Consider the following 14,077-nt stretch of genomic DNA (forward strand, 5'->3'; position numbering starts at 1 on the left):
ACTTGTAGATAGGGTAGCAGCCATGATGTGATTCTTGCTTCAGACAGAATTCCACCCACCTGGGAAGCTGAGTGAAGGCATTAGGTCTTGCTCCTGTTATATCTCAAAGCCCCACCAGGCTCTGAGCCAGTTCAGTGGGTGAGTGCTGGGGAGTGCAGCTCCTTTTCTCTGCAGGGATCTCAGCAGGGCAGCCAAGGGCAGGTTAGGGAAGAAGCCCAGCAGCACAGGTTTGTCTCCTCCTGCACTGCCTCGGGCTGCTGGTGACTGGAGGAGCAAAATGAGACAAAGTGCTGCTGCCGAGCAGTGGCTGGGAGCTGGTGGGCTCTCACTCACCCCTTGTGCCTAGCCGAGGGCTGCCTGTCATGTTTTTAAAAGAGACCATCTGGCAGTGCAAAGATTTTTTAAAATCTGCTGTAATTCTGACTTTCACGGGCTGAAAATACTGAATCCATGTTTTATTTCATTTTGACATTTTTTTTAATGCCCAAGCTTCCACTTTGTCAACTTTTGCATAGAAAATTTCTTTTTTGAGAAACTTCTGAAGAACTTTGTCTCACTCTGTCAACCAATGACTAGCTGATGATTTGATATTCTCCCAGAATTGAAACTTTGTGTTCTAAGTAGTTACCAGCCCAGTAGTCATGAATTAAACAGTCCCAGCATAGCAACTTTGTATTCTGAGTAGTTACCAGCCCAGTAGTTGTGAATTACAAAGTATCTTCTTTTTTTCTTTACTTTTTGGACAGTTTAAATAAGTAGGAACAGATGCTCTGAGAGCACTGCCCAAATCTTTCTCGTTTAAAACCAGATTAGGGGTTTTCTGTGGAGAAATCAGTTAAGTAGGTACTGTCTAATCTCTGAGAAAAGTTTTTCCTTTTTCCTGCCAGAACATCCCCCTTGTGAGCAGACAGTGCAGGGACAAAAATCCCTGCTCTATCAATGGCTTTTTCATCCTTTTCTGCAGTCGCTTTCAGACTTTTATCTTCACCTCAGGAGAGTAGGATGYGTAGAGCATAAGGAAAAACCATCATCCCAATGGTCCTAATATTCAGCTCYCTCTCTGTCCCTCAATATACCCTGTACCTAAATCAATCTGTTCATCCTATGATTCTCACTTCTGGGCCAATTAAGCAACACTGCCATCATTACTAGCCTAAAATTATGATTTCTTTGGCAGATGGTTCTTGATGTGAAAATGTCCTCCCATTGTCTCCTTGGTTGCAACAACAGGCCGGTGAGTTTTAATTTCTTGATGCAACCATCAACTTTCACATCAGGAGGTCCATGAGTAGATTTTGGAAGAGCAGTGGCTTCTGCCCTCTCCCTAGAATGTGTTCAGGCTCTATTCCCACAGTTACTCTGCAAGGGTTTGTTCAGGYTGGTAAAGTGGAAATAGGAAAAAGGCTTGAGCAACCAGTGGTACCTAATGGAGTTGAGGGGAAAGTAGAAGGAAATGCTAAAAAAAATTGAGGTCTCTACAMTCAGGAGTTTTTGCTTGCTTCTCAGCTCCTGCTTATATTGTTTTTTATTATTTTATAAACATATGTGGGATCTTTGCTGTACATAATGTGCTTATAACTGCATAACCTTGCAGTGCTTTCATTTTGCCCATAAAGAAATGAGGCTACTTTTGAATTCTGAGCAGAAAATCCCTGTTCCTTGCTCATGTGTGCAAAGGGCCTGAGTGTTTAACCAGGACAGGGTACTAAGGWGAAGTCAAAGCAGAGGTGAGATGCAGATCTGCCTGGCTGCACTCCTGCTGCACCTGTGGCTGTGTGTGCAATTCCGGTGTTCCTGCTTCAGTCTTGGCTTTGGTGCTCCACACAGCCAAGTGCACACCTGGGGAGCACCGACTGTTTTCATCTGGGGAAACCGCTGGCATTGGGCATAGCTGAGGGAGGGCTGACAGGAGCCTGCAGCTCTGCTGCTGCTGGGAATTCATCCTGCAGCCAAACCACGTCTAGGGGCACAATCCTTTTGATCTCAATTTACCTGTGCCCTACCATGGGTGTAGAGAGGGACAAACCAGCACACTGTCACCTACACAGTGAGCGCAGTGCAGGCATTGCCACGGCTCCTGCCTGTGGAGAAACAGTTGGAATGGCAGTGATATCCTCAGGAGCAGGTTTTCCAGCACTCAGAGCATGCTATCCCATATTCTAACCAGTCCCCAGGCTCTGCCTCATGCAGAAGTGTCACCTGTTTATCTCCAGTGTGCACAGCAGTGTCCACACACARACATATCTTGCACCACAAACCTGGGCACAGAGGGGAGGCCTCCACTGCTCTGCAGGCACCCAGTGAGGACAGGGTTCTTCCAGCCTCAGGATTCTCATCCTTCAAGCCATTATTTGGAAGCATCTATTTGCTTAGAGGGGCTGTGTCTGAATGAGGTTGTTGGGACTGCAGCAGAATCTTCTGTCATGTAGGAACTGCAGGCCCTTGCGATGGCTTTTGGCTTCTGTCAAACTTTAGTTCCAAAATGTCCATGTCTTTCAGGGACAGAGCTTAGTGGCTCAAGCAGGAGTCAATACTTTTTGCTTACTTTGGCTTYTTTCTCCACTGAGCAGCCTCCAGGTTCCTGTAATGTGCCAGCCGGTGTCAGCCTCTATTTATCCCCTTTCCATACATATTTGTGACAATTTTGCTCGCTGCAGCCATGGCTGCTTAAACTGAATAATATTTTCAGGCTGCACAGGGCCAGTAGCAGGGTGGTTATCAGATGGAGGAAATGCATCGTATTTGCTCTGGCCTTTGGTTCCCAGATAATRTAATGGCAAATTGTGTTCCTGGAAGCTGGGAGGTGGCTCACGAGATTACACGGCCTCGAAACACATGAAGGCAGTTTGTCACGAGTGACAGAGGGGTGGAGGGGGAGGTGGAATTGGGGGCACAGTTGCCCTCAGTGCTCAGCAAAGGCCAGATGTGGCTTTTCACATTGGGAATGCAAAGCAACAGCTGTTGTGCCCAGGCCATTATCCTGAAAAACTTTTGGTGGGTTTGGGGCATAGTTCATTTAAAAGTAGCTGCTATTTGCAGAGCAATGAGAGGTTGTGCTTGTCTCCCAGTAAGTATTTGTCTCTCTGCTTTTCACCTCATCATTCCTCTAAGTAGGTGCCTTTTAAAATCCTCCTTCTTTTAGGGCTGACCCACCTCTCCAGGTAGCTGGAGGTGGCTTGGTGCTTTGGAGGAGAGAAATCCAATACTTGTTCCCTGATCAGCTGGACATAAACATCAAGCAAAACCAGACCCTGGAGCAGACTCTGTGGTTCCCACCAGACCACTCCTGGGGTGGCCTGGGGTGAGTTCTTTGGCWCATCTGTCCCAAACAATGCCAGAGGTCTTTATTATCTCCAGAGGTTTTATTTCCATGTTCACTTTGTTTGGGCTGTAAGCACTTCCCTGGGAGCACAGCCTCAGCTGCTGGTAGGAGACTGGGMTCAAGTTGAAGGCAGATATCTTGGCAAATGTTTGAAGGTAAAGAGAAAGGAGCAAAATGCAATGTGAATGAGCAGCCTTTAGGATTTTGCAGCTCCTTTCCTGGCTGAGGTGTGAGGCACACTGACAGTGACCGCCCTGATCCAGAGCTCTTGCTTTTCTCCAAAATGGGTGTTGGGGAGAAGYGTCTAAGCCAGCTGTGCCCCAGCTGCACAGCTGGTAAAGCTGCTCAGTTTTTGGCAGCCTGCCTGGGCCTGAAGGCTCTTTCAGGAGCTGCTCTGGAGGCATTGCTCCAGCCTGGACTGTCCTGATAAACAGAGGRTGACAGACTGACTGGCTGGGATGGGGCTGGGAGGAGTGTGCCTGCTCTGGCTGGTGCCAYCATCAGCCCTGTGCTCTGAGGAGCTCACTGAAGAGGCAGCCTCTCATTTCACACCCTTTTCTGGGGACACCACCTGCAAAGTAACCCCTTGTGCCACGCTGGGTGCTGGAATGAGAGTGATGCTGTGGGATGGGTGCCACTTGTCAGCTTTGGGAGGAAGGTGCTCTGCCCAGGGGGGTTCAGCTTGCACAATTCCAGGTGGCACACACTGCTGSAAAAGCTATTTACTGGTGTTCTCCTTGTTCATATAAATATTTGTGTGTGTATCTATCCAAATATTTAAAAATAGTGTTATCTTGGTAGATCTCTGGATGAAGTTGTTTTCCCGTTACTGCAGTGTGCATGTTATCTAGGCTTGTTCCCTTTGAACATTTTTTGTTTAGACTGACATTTTTCCATTTCTCTTATTTCTTACAAATCTGTTTGCTAAGGTTTTGTTTCTGACTGTCCCTGTTCTTCCCCCTGCCTTTGATACAGACTCAAAATCTTAGATATTGGGATTTCATCCTTTGCATTTTTCCCTTTAGATTTTTCATTGCCTCTGATGAGTTGATTAAAGTCCCTCTCTGCTTTTTTGCCTTCTACCATCTCAAAAATATGTATTGAAAATAKCTTTTCTGTACTCTTAACTGATCCTTTATGGTATTTGTTGATTCTTTTCTATGTCTTCCATAGAAAGATTAAAAAACCTAAAAAACAATATTTCAAGTAACATCTCCCAGAGCCATATGGACTTTTTCTTCAATGCAGAATACGTGTAAAGAAATGCTTTACTTTAAACATGCTTTGCTCAGGGTTTTCCAGCTTGCTTTTGCACGTGTAGATTTGGTATTTCTCCTCGCTGCTTATATTTACACTGAACATTTGTTTTCATTTTCGAGTTATTGTTGTGTTCAGCGCAGTCTTATCTCACCGGCTGGAAGTCAAATAGTCTGTAATTGATTGCACATTTTCCTATCATAGTCTATTAGTTCCTGCCAATTAGCTTGTCGTCTTGTTGATAAGATTATTGCTATCTGTACGCTGCAGTAATTGTGCTTACCCAGGGATATTCATGCAGCAGTGCTGATGAATGCAATAGTTTGACAATCTCTAGAAATATTTCCTTAATCAATCTTCTGTCCTTGCACCAATCTGTTGCTCAAGTCATGATATTATTTGTCTTTACTGTCATTTTTAGYCCCTGCATTCTTACCCTGACTATTTAACATCTGCACTATTCAGTGTGAGATGGTTTYTGCATGAAACAGGATGTTTTCCCTTTCTCGCCATATCGCACAATTCCTCTTCTGGAGGAGGAATTATGGGAAAACCATCCTCCCTGGTTTTCAGGAATCAGTGATTTGAGRACTGGAGCTGTTTTATTTGGACCATCCTGTTTAATCATTGCAGACAAGGAGCAGCCCTGTGTGAATTTGGCTGGTTCTTTTCCAAACAATTTTCTGTGGTGATGGCTACGGGTACCATRCTTAAWTAATCATGCACAACGGGAGGAAAARGAAYTTAAATTTGTTTAAAATCTGAGTTTTTCATCAAATGACATTAATTGTTACATTGTGAGAATAGTAACAATATCTTCATCTTCTCTGTTCTTCATCTTCTCTGTCTTCCTTTTTCGTGGACCTCTGTTGTCACCCTCTTTTCAGCCAAGGCATCTGCTCCTGAAATGAGGAGCCATTGCATATTTGATCACTCCTTGGTTGAATTAGTTCCTTACCTCTGCCTGCCCCTCTTCYATTTCCCTTTCTCCTGTGGGAGGGAAATCTGGTGTTGTGTGGATTTACCACAGATTAATGTGGTGCCACCACAGTGTTTGCTGGTTCTTTCCTGTTGTTCTGCTACCTTCTCAGCCTGCCTGTACACATTTTGCTGCCGCTCTACACACCTCACACAAGGKCACTGACCCCAAAAACGTTATTTTTTTTCCCCTTGTTCTCTCTCACCTCACATATTTGTCAACAGGGGTAATAAAAATATTTTAAAACATTGCCTCACTTACCTCCTTGGACCATCACAGCTGCAACATATCTAYCATGAATAATACCCTGTTCTGTTTGCCTCTTTTATGGCCTCTAAGCACGGAGTTACTGTCAKCATTACCTGCTGTAATCCCAAGAACTCCTTCTGGAGCAAGCAGAGCTCATTCTGCAGGCCKGTGCTGGGGCTGGGTGTCTCCTTGTTATGTAGTTTTTCATCTTCTGTTGGATTGTCTGTTCCCATAGCAGCTTCTGGAGTGGTGTCCTGGGATGGGGCAGCGCTGCTCCCAGGAAAAACCAGTGGCAAATATCCCTGTGTGTGAGGGAAGAGAGTTTGYGACCTGCCAAATTTCTGAATGAGGCCGCTTTGGGCCCTTAGTAAGAAGCAGCAGAGCGCTTAGCTGAGTTTATTTCCAGCTTYGCTGCCTGCCACTGCTCCTGGCCACAGCACAGCCCTGGAAACTGTGGGTCAGGCTGTGATGCAGGACCTTGCCCTATGCCCGTGACCTCCCTGCTGAGGAGCAGCGACCGGAGGGAATWCATATTTTGTCTCTTACCTCTTCCCAGCAGGTTTTGGGGGCTTTGGCTCCCTGAGGCAGCTCTGTGGAGGCACCTGCGGGTGGTGGTCTGTGTCCCGTTGGTGCAGGGCCAGCGCCGGGCAGGGAGGCGATGGAGAGCGGAGCCGAGCGGCCCGGCCCGGGACGGAGCCCTGACGGGCGGGGGGAACGAGCCCCTTCGCACTGGCCATGAAATCAGTCATGTGTAGGTTTTTGTCCAGCCCTGGGGGGTGGGGGAAGGAATGTGGGTTGGGCGAAGTCTAGGATTACACCACCGCTGAATTTTTTCTTTGCACACTTTAAATAGCCAGCACCTTTCGGTCCTGCCTTCGCCTCTCCCGTCGCCCGCGCCCAGACAGCGCCGTCCGCAAGGTAACACCTCTGCCCCCGTTTGCTTCTGCCCTGCTCCCCCTGTGCCCCTCACCCTCCCGGGGCTGCCGTGGGTGAGAGGTCACGGAGCATTTTCTGCCTGTTTAATGATTTTCTAGCGTGGAGGGGTCCTCCCCGTCCTTCCTTTCGGCCGCTGTCAAACGCTTGCCAGTGTTTCTTAGCCCTCTTCATGTCCCCAAGTGTTTAATAGGGGGACTACGGAGGGGGAGGGGAGAGGTTGAAAGCGCTCATTTGCCCTTTTTTAGCTCTGCCCGGATGGGGGAGAGTGTCATTTGCTGCCAGTGCCTTTTCCTGCTCTCCTGGCAAGGGAGGGATGAGTGTCAGTGTAAGGCTGGGGGAGCGCGCTCTGCAGGGCGTGGAGCAGGCTTGAAGGCTGACAGTGTGCGGAGGAAAGTGCCCTCCTTGGCACATGGTCCTCAGCAATCCCAGTTTGACACTTGGAATTGGTAAGAACCACAAGCCTCACCCTTTTTCCTGTGGAACTTGGCAGCCAGCAGGGCATCCCACCTGGAAGCAACAGGCTCAACCCTCCCTGATCCTTCCAAATGGTGTCCTCGTGGAGGTATTTGAGGGAAGGTGGGACGGTGCAGTGGTGCCCACCTGCTCTCTGCTGATCTTCCCTCAGCACAGGTGTATTTAGAGGTGGTGCCAAAGTTTCCTGAGAGCAGTACAGCGGGAGCTTTGCAGGTGATGGCCAGATGYTTGGAAGGGCAGACCTTGGGACAGGCAAGATCCCAGATGCCCATGACTTCTGCACACTTTGCCTTCCTGCTATCAGAAGGATTAGCGCCATTCTGAAAATCACCTTTACATGCAGCCTTGTGGATCATCAGCAACAGTTGATACCACTGAAAGGACAACCTTGTTTTCTTGTTATTTCAGATTGYTCTCTTTTTGTGTCTAAGACTCCCGTATGTTTTGTGGCATCTGTTGCATGGTCTGTAAAACCAGACCCTGRAAGGCAGCAACAGGAGAGAAGAGAAACCCTTATAAAATACCTTGTCAAGTGTTTGATCCTGCTGTCATCCCCCTGCAGCCCTAAGTCTGTTCCCCATAYCTGCTGCAGTGGGAACCCCAGCCTGACTGAGCCACTGGGTCTCCTGTGTAACCCTGGGCTTAGAGGGATGTGCTCCAGAGACAGGAGTGTTCAGAGATGAGACAATTTAAAATAGTGAAAATAATGGTGGCTTTTGGAGGACTGGTTTTGGACTGAGTAGTGAAAATGCATGTGTATTCTTAGCACCAGCAGGAATCAGGATGAGCAGAAAGAGAAGTTAGATGTGTTTGCATGTCCTTGCCCCTCTCTTGTTTCTCGTAGCCCAGATTTCTGTCTCCTTGCACAGCTTGTGCTGAATATACTCAAGGAAACTCTTTTTGAAGGTGGGATGGATTACAGTGTCCCYGGCGCTGTCAGCAATGGTGAAATGGTGCCCACACACCCTGGCATGGAAAAGGAGAAGGAGGAAGAAGAGGAGGAGGACCAGACGCTGGAGCGTGGTCAGTGGAACAACAAGCTGGAGTACGTCCTGTCCGTGGCTGGGGAGATCATTGGCCTGGGAAATGTGTGGCGCTTCCCCTACCTCTGCTACAAGAACGGTGGAGGTAAGTGCAGCCCTGGTTCTGGCAGCCCCAGGGACACCTGGTCACCAGCTCCACTCCATGAGTGTAGGAATCCCTACAGCTTCACAGCTGTGCCCAAATCTGAGTCTGAAGAGATGATGCCACCCTGCCARCATGGCACTGCCATCTGGGCCCCAGCCAGGGGCTGTTTTGGACCAAGTGAGACATGGGTAACAGAGTGGCAGTGTCCCAGGGTGTCTGATGGCTRTAGYTGTGTTTCCCTGAGGTSTGTGGAGCTCTGCTCCTGCTGAGGTGGGTGGTTCTCTGTGGAGGAAGACACAAAGAGCAGGGAGAGAACTCAGCTTTCTGAGCAGTGTCTCTCTTCAGGCATTGCTTCCTTGAAGAGCCCCAGGCATCCTGTGCAAGTCATGTTTTTCTGGCAATGGCGGTTCTGTTGGCAGAGCAGGGAACAGTGTGGGAGGCCACAGGACCCGGATGCCCTTGCAGGTTCTGGGAGGAGCTGCAGTTTTCCAGGAGGCTCAGGGGAACTCCAAGGAGCTCATGAACACAGGTTCTGCTCCTGTGTGTGTGTCCGTGGAGGGAGGTGCCCTGGCTGCTGGAGGGACCAGGTGATAGTGAAGAGTGAAGGGGATTTTCCTGCCTGCATGTAGAAGTACAGCACCCCTCCTGCACCCCACGGTACTCCCTTGGCATCTGCCAGGGCTGCAAGTGTGTGGGAGAGTGAGCTCACTGTGCAGGTTACTGGGGGCTTCTGCAGGTGTTGGTGCCTGCTCRTAGTTTGTGGCTGCTTTTTAAAGGAGAAAACTGTTCAAAAAATGAAACCCCKAAGTTTTCCTCAGCTTTGGCTCAGTGACATGTAGAGAGAAGGGAGCTGCTCTCCCTGTCTGGTGATTAGTTGCTAATTGGGCCCTCCGGAAGGGCAGGGGAGAGGGGCAGCAGTGCTTGGCTGGGGAGCTGGCGAGGAGTGAGCACTGGGGACCTGGGGCTGAAATCCCCTGGCTTGAGCTGGGGGCAGTCTCATGGGCCTCACTAAACTGCTTTCATCCCAGTGGCATAAAAGAGGATTAAACACTGTTTAGCTACTTTCACGCCGTGCTTTGTTCAGCACTTGTTTCTTTTCTCCAGGTGGTCAGGCAATTTCTTTCCCTGTTGAAAAAGGAGAATTTTCCACATTTTCTTTTTCTGTGGGAAATGCTTCTTGGCTGCTTGTTGAGCTGTGTCTGCTCCCACTGTTGCAACTTCCCTTGGGTACTATTCCATTGATGGGAGAGGGACCTGGAATCCTGTCCAGGCACCCCTTGCCCTGGGTGCCAGGAGGGGAGTTCAGGGAGAGCTCTGGGGAGAGGAAAGCTGCTGAACAGCAAAGGAAAGACACAAAGGGATTCCTCATCAGTTTTCTCCTGGAGAAATGGGCCTCAAACAAAGTCCTGTGAAGCAGTAGAGRCTGTGAGGGATTTGGAGCTCCAGACAGACTTTTTATCTCTAGCCCCATTTCCATGAGGTTAGAGCAAGGATGGGGCATGAGTGTCTTGTGCAGAGAGAAAGGAGATTTCTGAAAAGCTCCTCCTGGAGCAGAGCGATGTGATAAGATGGTGCAGGTCACAAGGCTCCCTCCTGCCTCATAGAACCCAGACAGTACTGGGTCAAAACCCTTCTAAGGCCTCGAGTTGAGTTTTAAGAGTTGCAAAGGCTTTGCTCTATACTCCTTTAGGGTGCTGGTCCAGGCATGTGTTTCTCTCATTCTTCCATAAAGGTGCAGGGCCTCTATTTGATTTCCAGCCCCTGGTCAGTCATGGTCAGCCTACAACCATCACCTCTGTCCTGCTGGATGACTCTCTCTCCCATCTGAACTGTGTGCAGGCAGTGCTGATAACTGCTCTCAGCTTTTGCTTGGCTTGCCTAAATATGAGCCTCTTCCAGAAGACACCATCTGCAAAATCTGAGTTATGCCAAGAGTTAGTCACTTCTCCTTCTTTAGGGGTATTTTCACATTACAAAGGAAGAGCAGTCCCTTACACATTTAATGCTCGGTGTATGATAACAAAACCCCACACAGTAAAGAAAAACAACAAAGAAAAGCAAATTTTTATCTTTGCTCTTGTTTGCACTTGCATTCACCTGCAGTGGCAGGGTCAGGCTCTCCCTGGGCTGATTGGGAAATACCAGGGAAGTTTGTCAGGTGGTGTGGCTGTCTGTACTGCACCCCCTTCCCAGTGCCCCAAACCTGCCAGTCCCCAGGGSCCCCACTGCTGAAAAGGAGATGGGGAGGGAACTGGGGCTGGTTTTGGAGTCATCTCACCCTGTGTCCCCCACCCTGGGGTGTGACATTTGCATGTCTCTGCAAATTTTTCCCTCTCTGTGTTATTTCACAGTCCATGTGTCAGGGCCCTCCTGAAAYCTTCCTGAAACCCAAGACAGCCAGAAGTTAAGGGCCAGGCCAGGCTGCAGGCTGCAAATAAGGGAAAATTGGGCTGAGAAGCTTGACCTGCAGCCTCAGTCAGTTCTCCTGGAGTTTGCTTAAATAAAAGCTTTTGTATGACAGTGATTTTTCTTGGAAACAGGCTTGATTTCCATGATGTGATTTAGAGTGATTTGGGAGTCCAGGGAATGGTGCTGAGACAACCATTTTCCCTGCGATTTGCCCTCACCAAGTTCTGTTGACTGGTGGAGGGACAGCATGTGGACAGATGTGCATTGCTCCTGTGGGGCTGCCMGGTGCCACAGAATCATWRAGRTTGGAAAAGGCTTCTGAGATCAAGGAGTCCAACCATTAACCAGCACCCCTTTCAGCTCCAGTTTGTCCACAGGGAGCTGCCAAGGTGCCTTCCCTGTCTGTTTTGCTCATGTGTTTTTTTTTTTGCAGGAAGGGCAGGGCTGTGGCTCTGTACCTGGCTGAGATGAGCTCAGGGTGGGAATCCCAGCCAGACCCCAAAGSCCCCCTTCCCTCTCCCTGCCCCTGCATGCCAGTTAAGCTTCTTAGTGAAATCTCTTGGGTTTTGAGTTCACTGTGCAGCCGGATTGTTATTTCCCATACAGCCCCACCGAGCTGAGCCCAAAGCCAGTTAGCATCACACAGGCAGAGAAATCAGTGCCTGGCTGGTTGTCACCTCTGAGCCCACCACAACCAAGATGCTGCTCTCTGCTTGRCTCTACCTCTTTTCTGGCCTGTGCCCCTGCCTTCCAGCAGGGCTTGAGCAGATCCAGTGGCACAGGATGTGTCAGTGGCACAGGATGTGTCGTGGACCGTCTTTAGGGCTGTTTCCTGTGCTCTGCAAGGTAAAGGCCATTACTGCATTTAACATTAGCCTGGACTAATCAAAAGCCTGATGGATTTGATCTCTCTYTCATGCCTGTTTCATGACAGGGCTGGAACAGTAGGGCAGTCCTGGCTGCTGGTGTGAGGTACATAGGTTTCTGCMCTACCTGCTCTTCTTTTCATGCCTGCTGTGTTTTGGCAAGGAAATGATTGAGCAAACCACAGACTGGGCAAAGATGTCAGTCTCCACATGTTCTTCAGAGCTTGGTATTGTTGTCCATGGGTTTGTCAGCTTATTCAGTCAAATAATCAATGTGAAAGGAGACACCAGCCTGATTAAAAGCTRTAATGTCTTTGCAGCAGGGTGTTCTTCTGTATTTCCATACAGTTATTGACAACTTTCTTTTCCTCCCCATTTTTTGTATACATTGAATTATTCAYGTAATCACATCACTCCACGAGATGAAATGTGAAGACATTTTTTTTTCTGGCATCYTGTCTATGATCTTCCAATCTCCACAGTCCCCATCCCTCCCAGGCTGTCCCACCCAGGAGAAACCTACCTGGTGAGTGGCTGGAGACAGCCTGACCTCAGTCACCCCATGGGGCTTGTTTTTCAATCTGCCCCTTGCATCTGCCAGGTGCCTTCTTCATCCCCTACCTCATCTTCCTCTTCACCTGTGGGATCCCGGTGTTCTTCCTGGAGACAGCGCTGGGGCAGTACACCAGCCAGGGAGGGGTGACAGCCTGGCGCAGGATCTGCCCCCTCTTTGAAGGTGAGTGGGGGGAGCTGGGAGGGGGTGGAGAGGTGGGGAGACCCTGGGGCCCCGCGGGGATGAGCAGAGATGTCTCTCCCCACAGCCTGGATTGTCGTGCACCTCCACACGTTCCCTGCCCACCTGTCTGGAAGGGCCACTGCCTGCCCCTTGTCCAAAATTGTGCTGGAAAAACTGATTGCTTTTGTCACCAAACAGTTCCCATCATAAYATTGCATCCTGGTTTCTTTCTTCATGACCACAGCTTTGGACAGGAGCTTTGTGCCCAATTAAGATTGTCCTCCTAGAGGTAAATGGGGAAAATGCTTCTGGTAGTTAAGAGTGCTGCTGTTCTTTTTAAGTCAATGCTGTGTCATCTTTGTGAGTTTGAAGGTGGCCTAAAACTTACTGGTGAAAGTTTTATAAATTAACAATTTTAGTATTAACAATTAATGAATTGTTAGCAGTCAGACCCTCCATTTCTAGCACTGTTTCATCACAGTTATCCAGCCTCAAACCACTTTCCATGATTTCTCTGAAAGTCATAGTTGCCTCCTCGCCACATAATGAAATCTTTAGATGCTCCTCCAGCAGCTCCCAGAGGAGGGGTGCAGTGCTAATACAAAGGCTTCCTAAACAAAAGTGAGAAGGAATAAGTGAAAAATATAAAAAATTAATTTTGTTAGGAGAGTTGTGACTCAGCAGGTGTAGCACTGTTGTATGTTTCTGTCCCTTTTGGGTGACTTGCCAACCATATCCTGCCCATCCCCTGCCCTGAGTCCCTCCCACTGCCACCATTTCTCCAGGGAAGGCTGTGGCAGGGCAGCAGGAAGAGGGATAGATGCCCACAGATGTGGCACGGTGGCCTTTGGGGAGGGATGATGGCTCTGTGGCTGTCCCAGATGCCATTCATCTGGCAGCACACCCAAAATGCAGAGCAGCAGATGCAAACACTGGGTGAGCAGCTCCCAAAAGGAACCCTGTTCCTGTCCCCTGGCTCGTGGGTCACCAAAGGGAATCCTGTTCCCATCCCCTGGCTCGTGGGTCACCAAAGGGAATCCTGTTCCCATCCCCTGGCTCATGGGTCACCAGAGGGAATCCTGTTCCCATCCCCTGGCTCATGGGTCACCAGAGGGAATCCTGTTCCTATCTCCTGGCTCGTGGGTCACCTTTGGGCTCGCTTTCTGCAGGAATTGGCTACGCCTCACAGGTCATCGTCGTTCTGCTCAACTTCTACTACATCATTGTCCTGGCCTGGGCCTTGTTTTATCTCTTCAGTTCGTTCACCATCGACCTYCCCTGGGGCAGCTGTGACCACGAGTGGAACACAGGTGGGTGTGGAGCCCGATCCCTGTCCTCCAGCACCTCCTGGCTGAGGGAAACCTGCTGCTCCCTGCAGCCAAACCTCGGGAGGATGTCTGCCCTGCGTGGGGGTGCACAGGGCTGGAGTGCTGGGTCACTGCCATGCTGTTGGCACTTCTGGGGGCTCGGMTGATCTGGGTGTTTGCTAGAGAGCACCAGTGCTGGCCCTGCCCAGCCTCTTGCAGCACCCAGCCAGTGCAGTGCACCAGTGTCACAGGTGACTGCTCCTCTGGGCTCCAGACATCATGGGCACCTTCCTTCTTGGCATCTTTCAGTCATCCTGTTCTGTGTGAGTCACAGACCCAGTGCTGCTATGCCCACTGGAAGGAAAAATTAAAACCCATCATCTTAAGCATCCTAGATTTCTTGCCAGCCTTTCA

General features: G+C 49.4%; 1 protein-coding gene across 1 annotated transcript in view; it reads left to right on the forward strand.

The window, feature by feature from the left end:
- Positions 1-6,365: 6,365 nt before the first annotated feature.
- SLC6A13 (solute carrier family 6 member 13) overlaps positions 6,366-14,077 on the forward strand; it is a 30,246-nt gene continuing 22,534 nt past the window's right edge. Inside the window, exons 1-5 of the mRNA XM_057390084.1 lie at positions 6,366-6,558; positions 6,661-6,725; positions 8,124-8,345; positions 12,222-12,356; positions 13,526-13,666. Of these exons, the coding sequence (XP_057246067.1) occupies positions 8,129-8,345; positions 12,222-12,356; positions 13,526-13,666 (493 nt within the window). The 5' untranslated portion in view covers positions 6,366-6,558; positions 6,661-6,725; positions 8,124-8,128. The remainder of the gene's footprint in view (positions 6,559-6,660; positions 6,726-8,123; positions 8,346-12,221; positions 12,357-13,525; positions 13,667-14,077) is intronic.

This window comes from Malurus melanocephalus, unplaced genomic scaffold, assembly GCF_030028575.1.
Source record: "Malurus melanocephalus ecotype Western Australia unplaced genomic scaffold, MMel_1.1 scaffold_22, whole genome shotgun sequence".
Classification (NCBI taxonomy): domain Eukaryota; kingdom Metazoa; phylum Chordata; class Aves; order Passeriformes; family Maluridae; genus Malurus; species Malurus melanocephalus.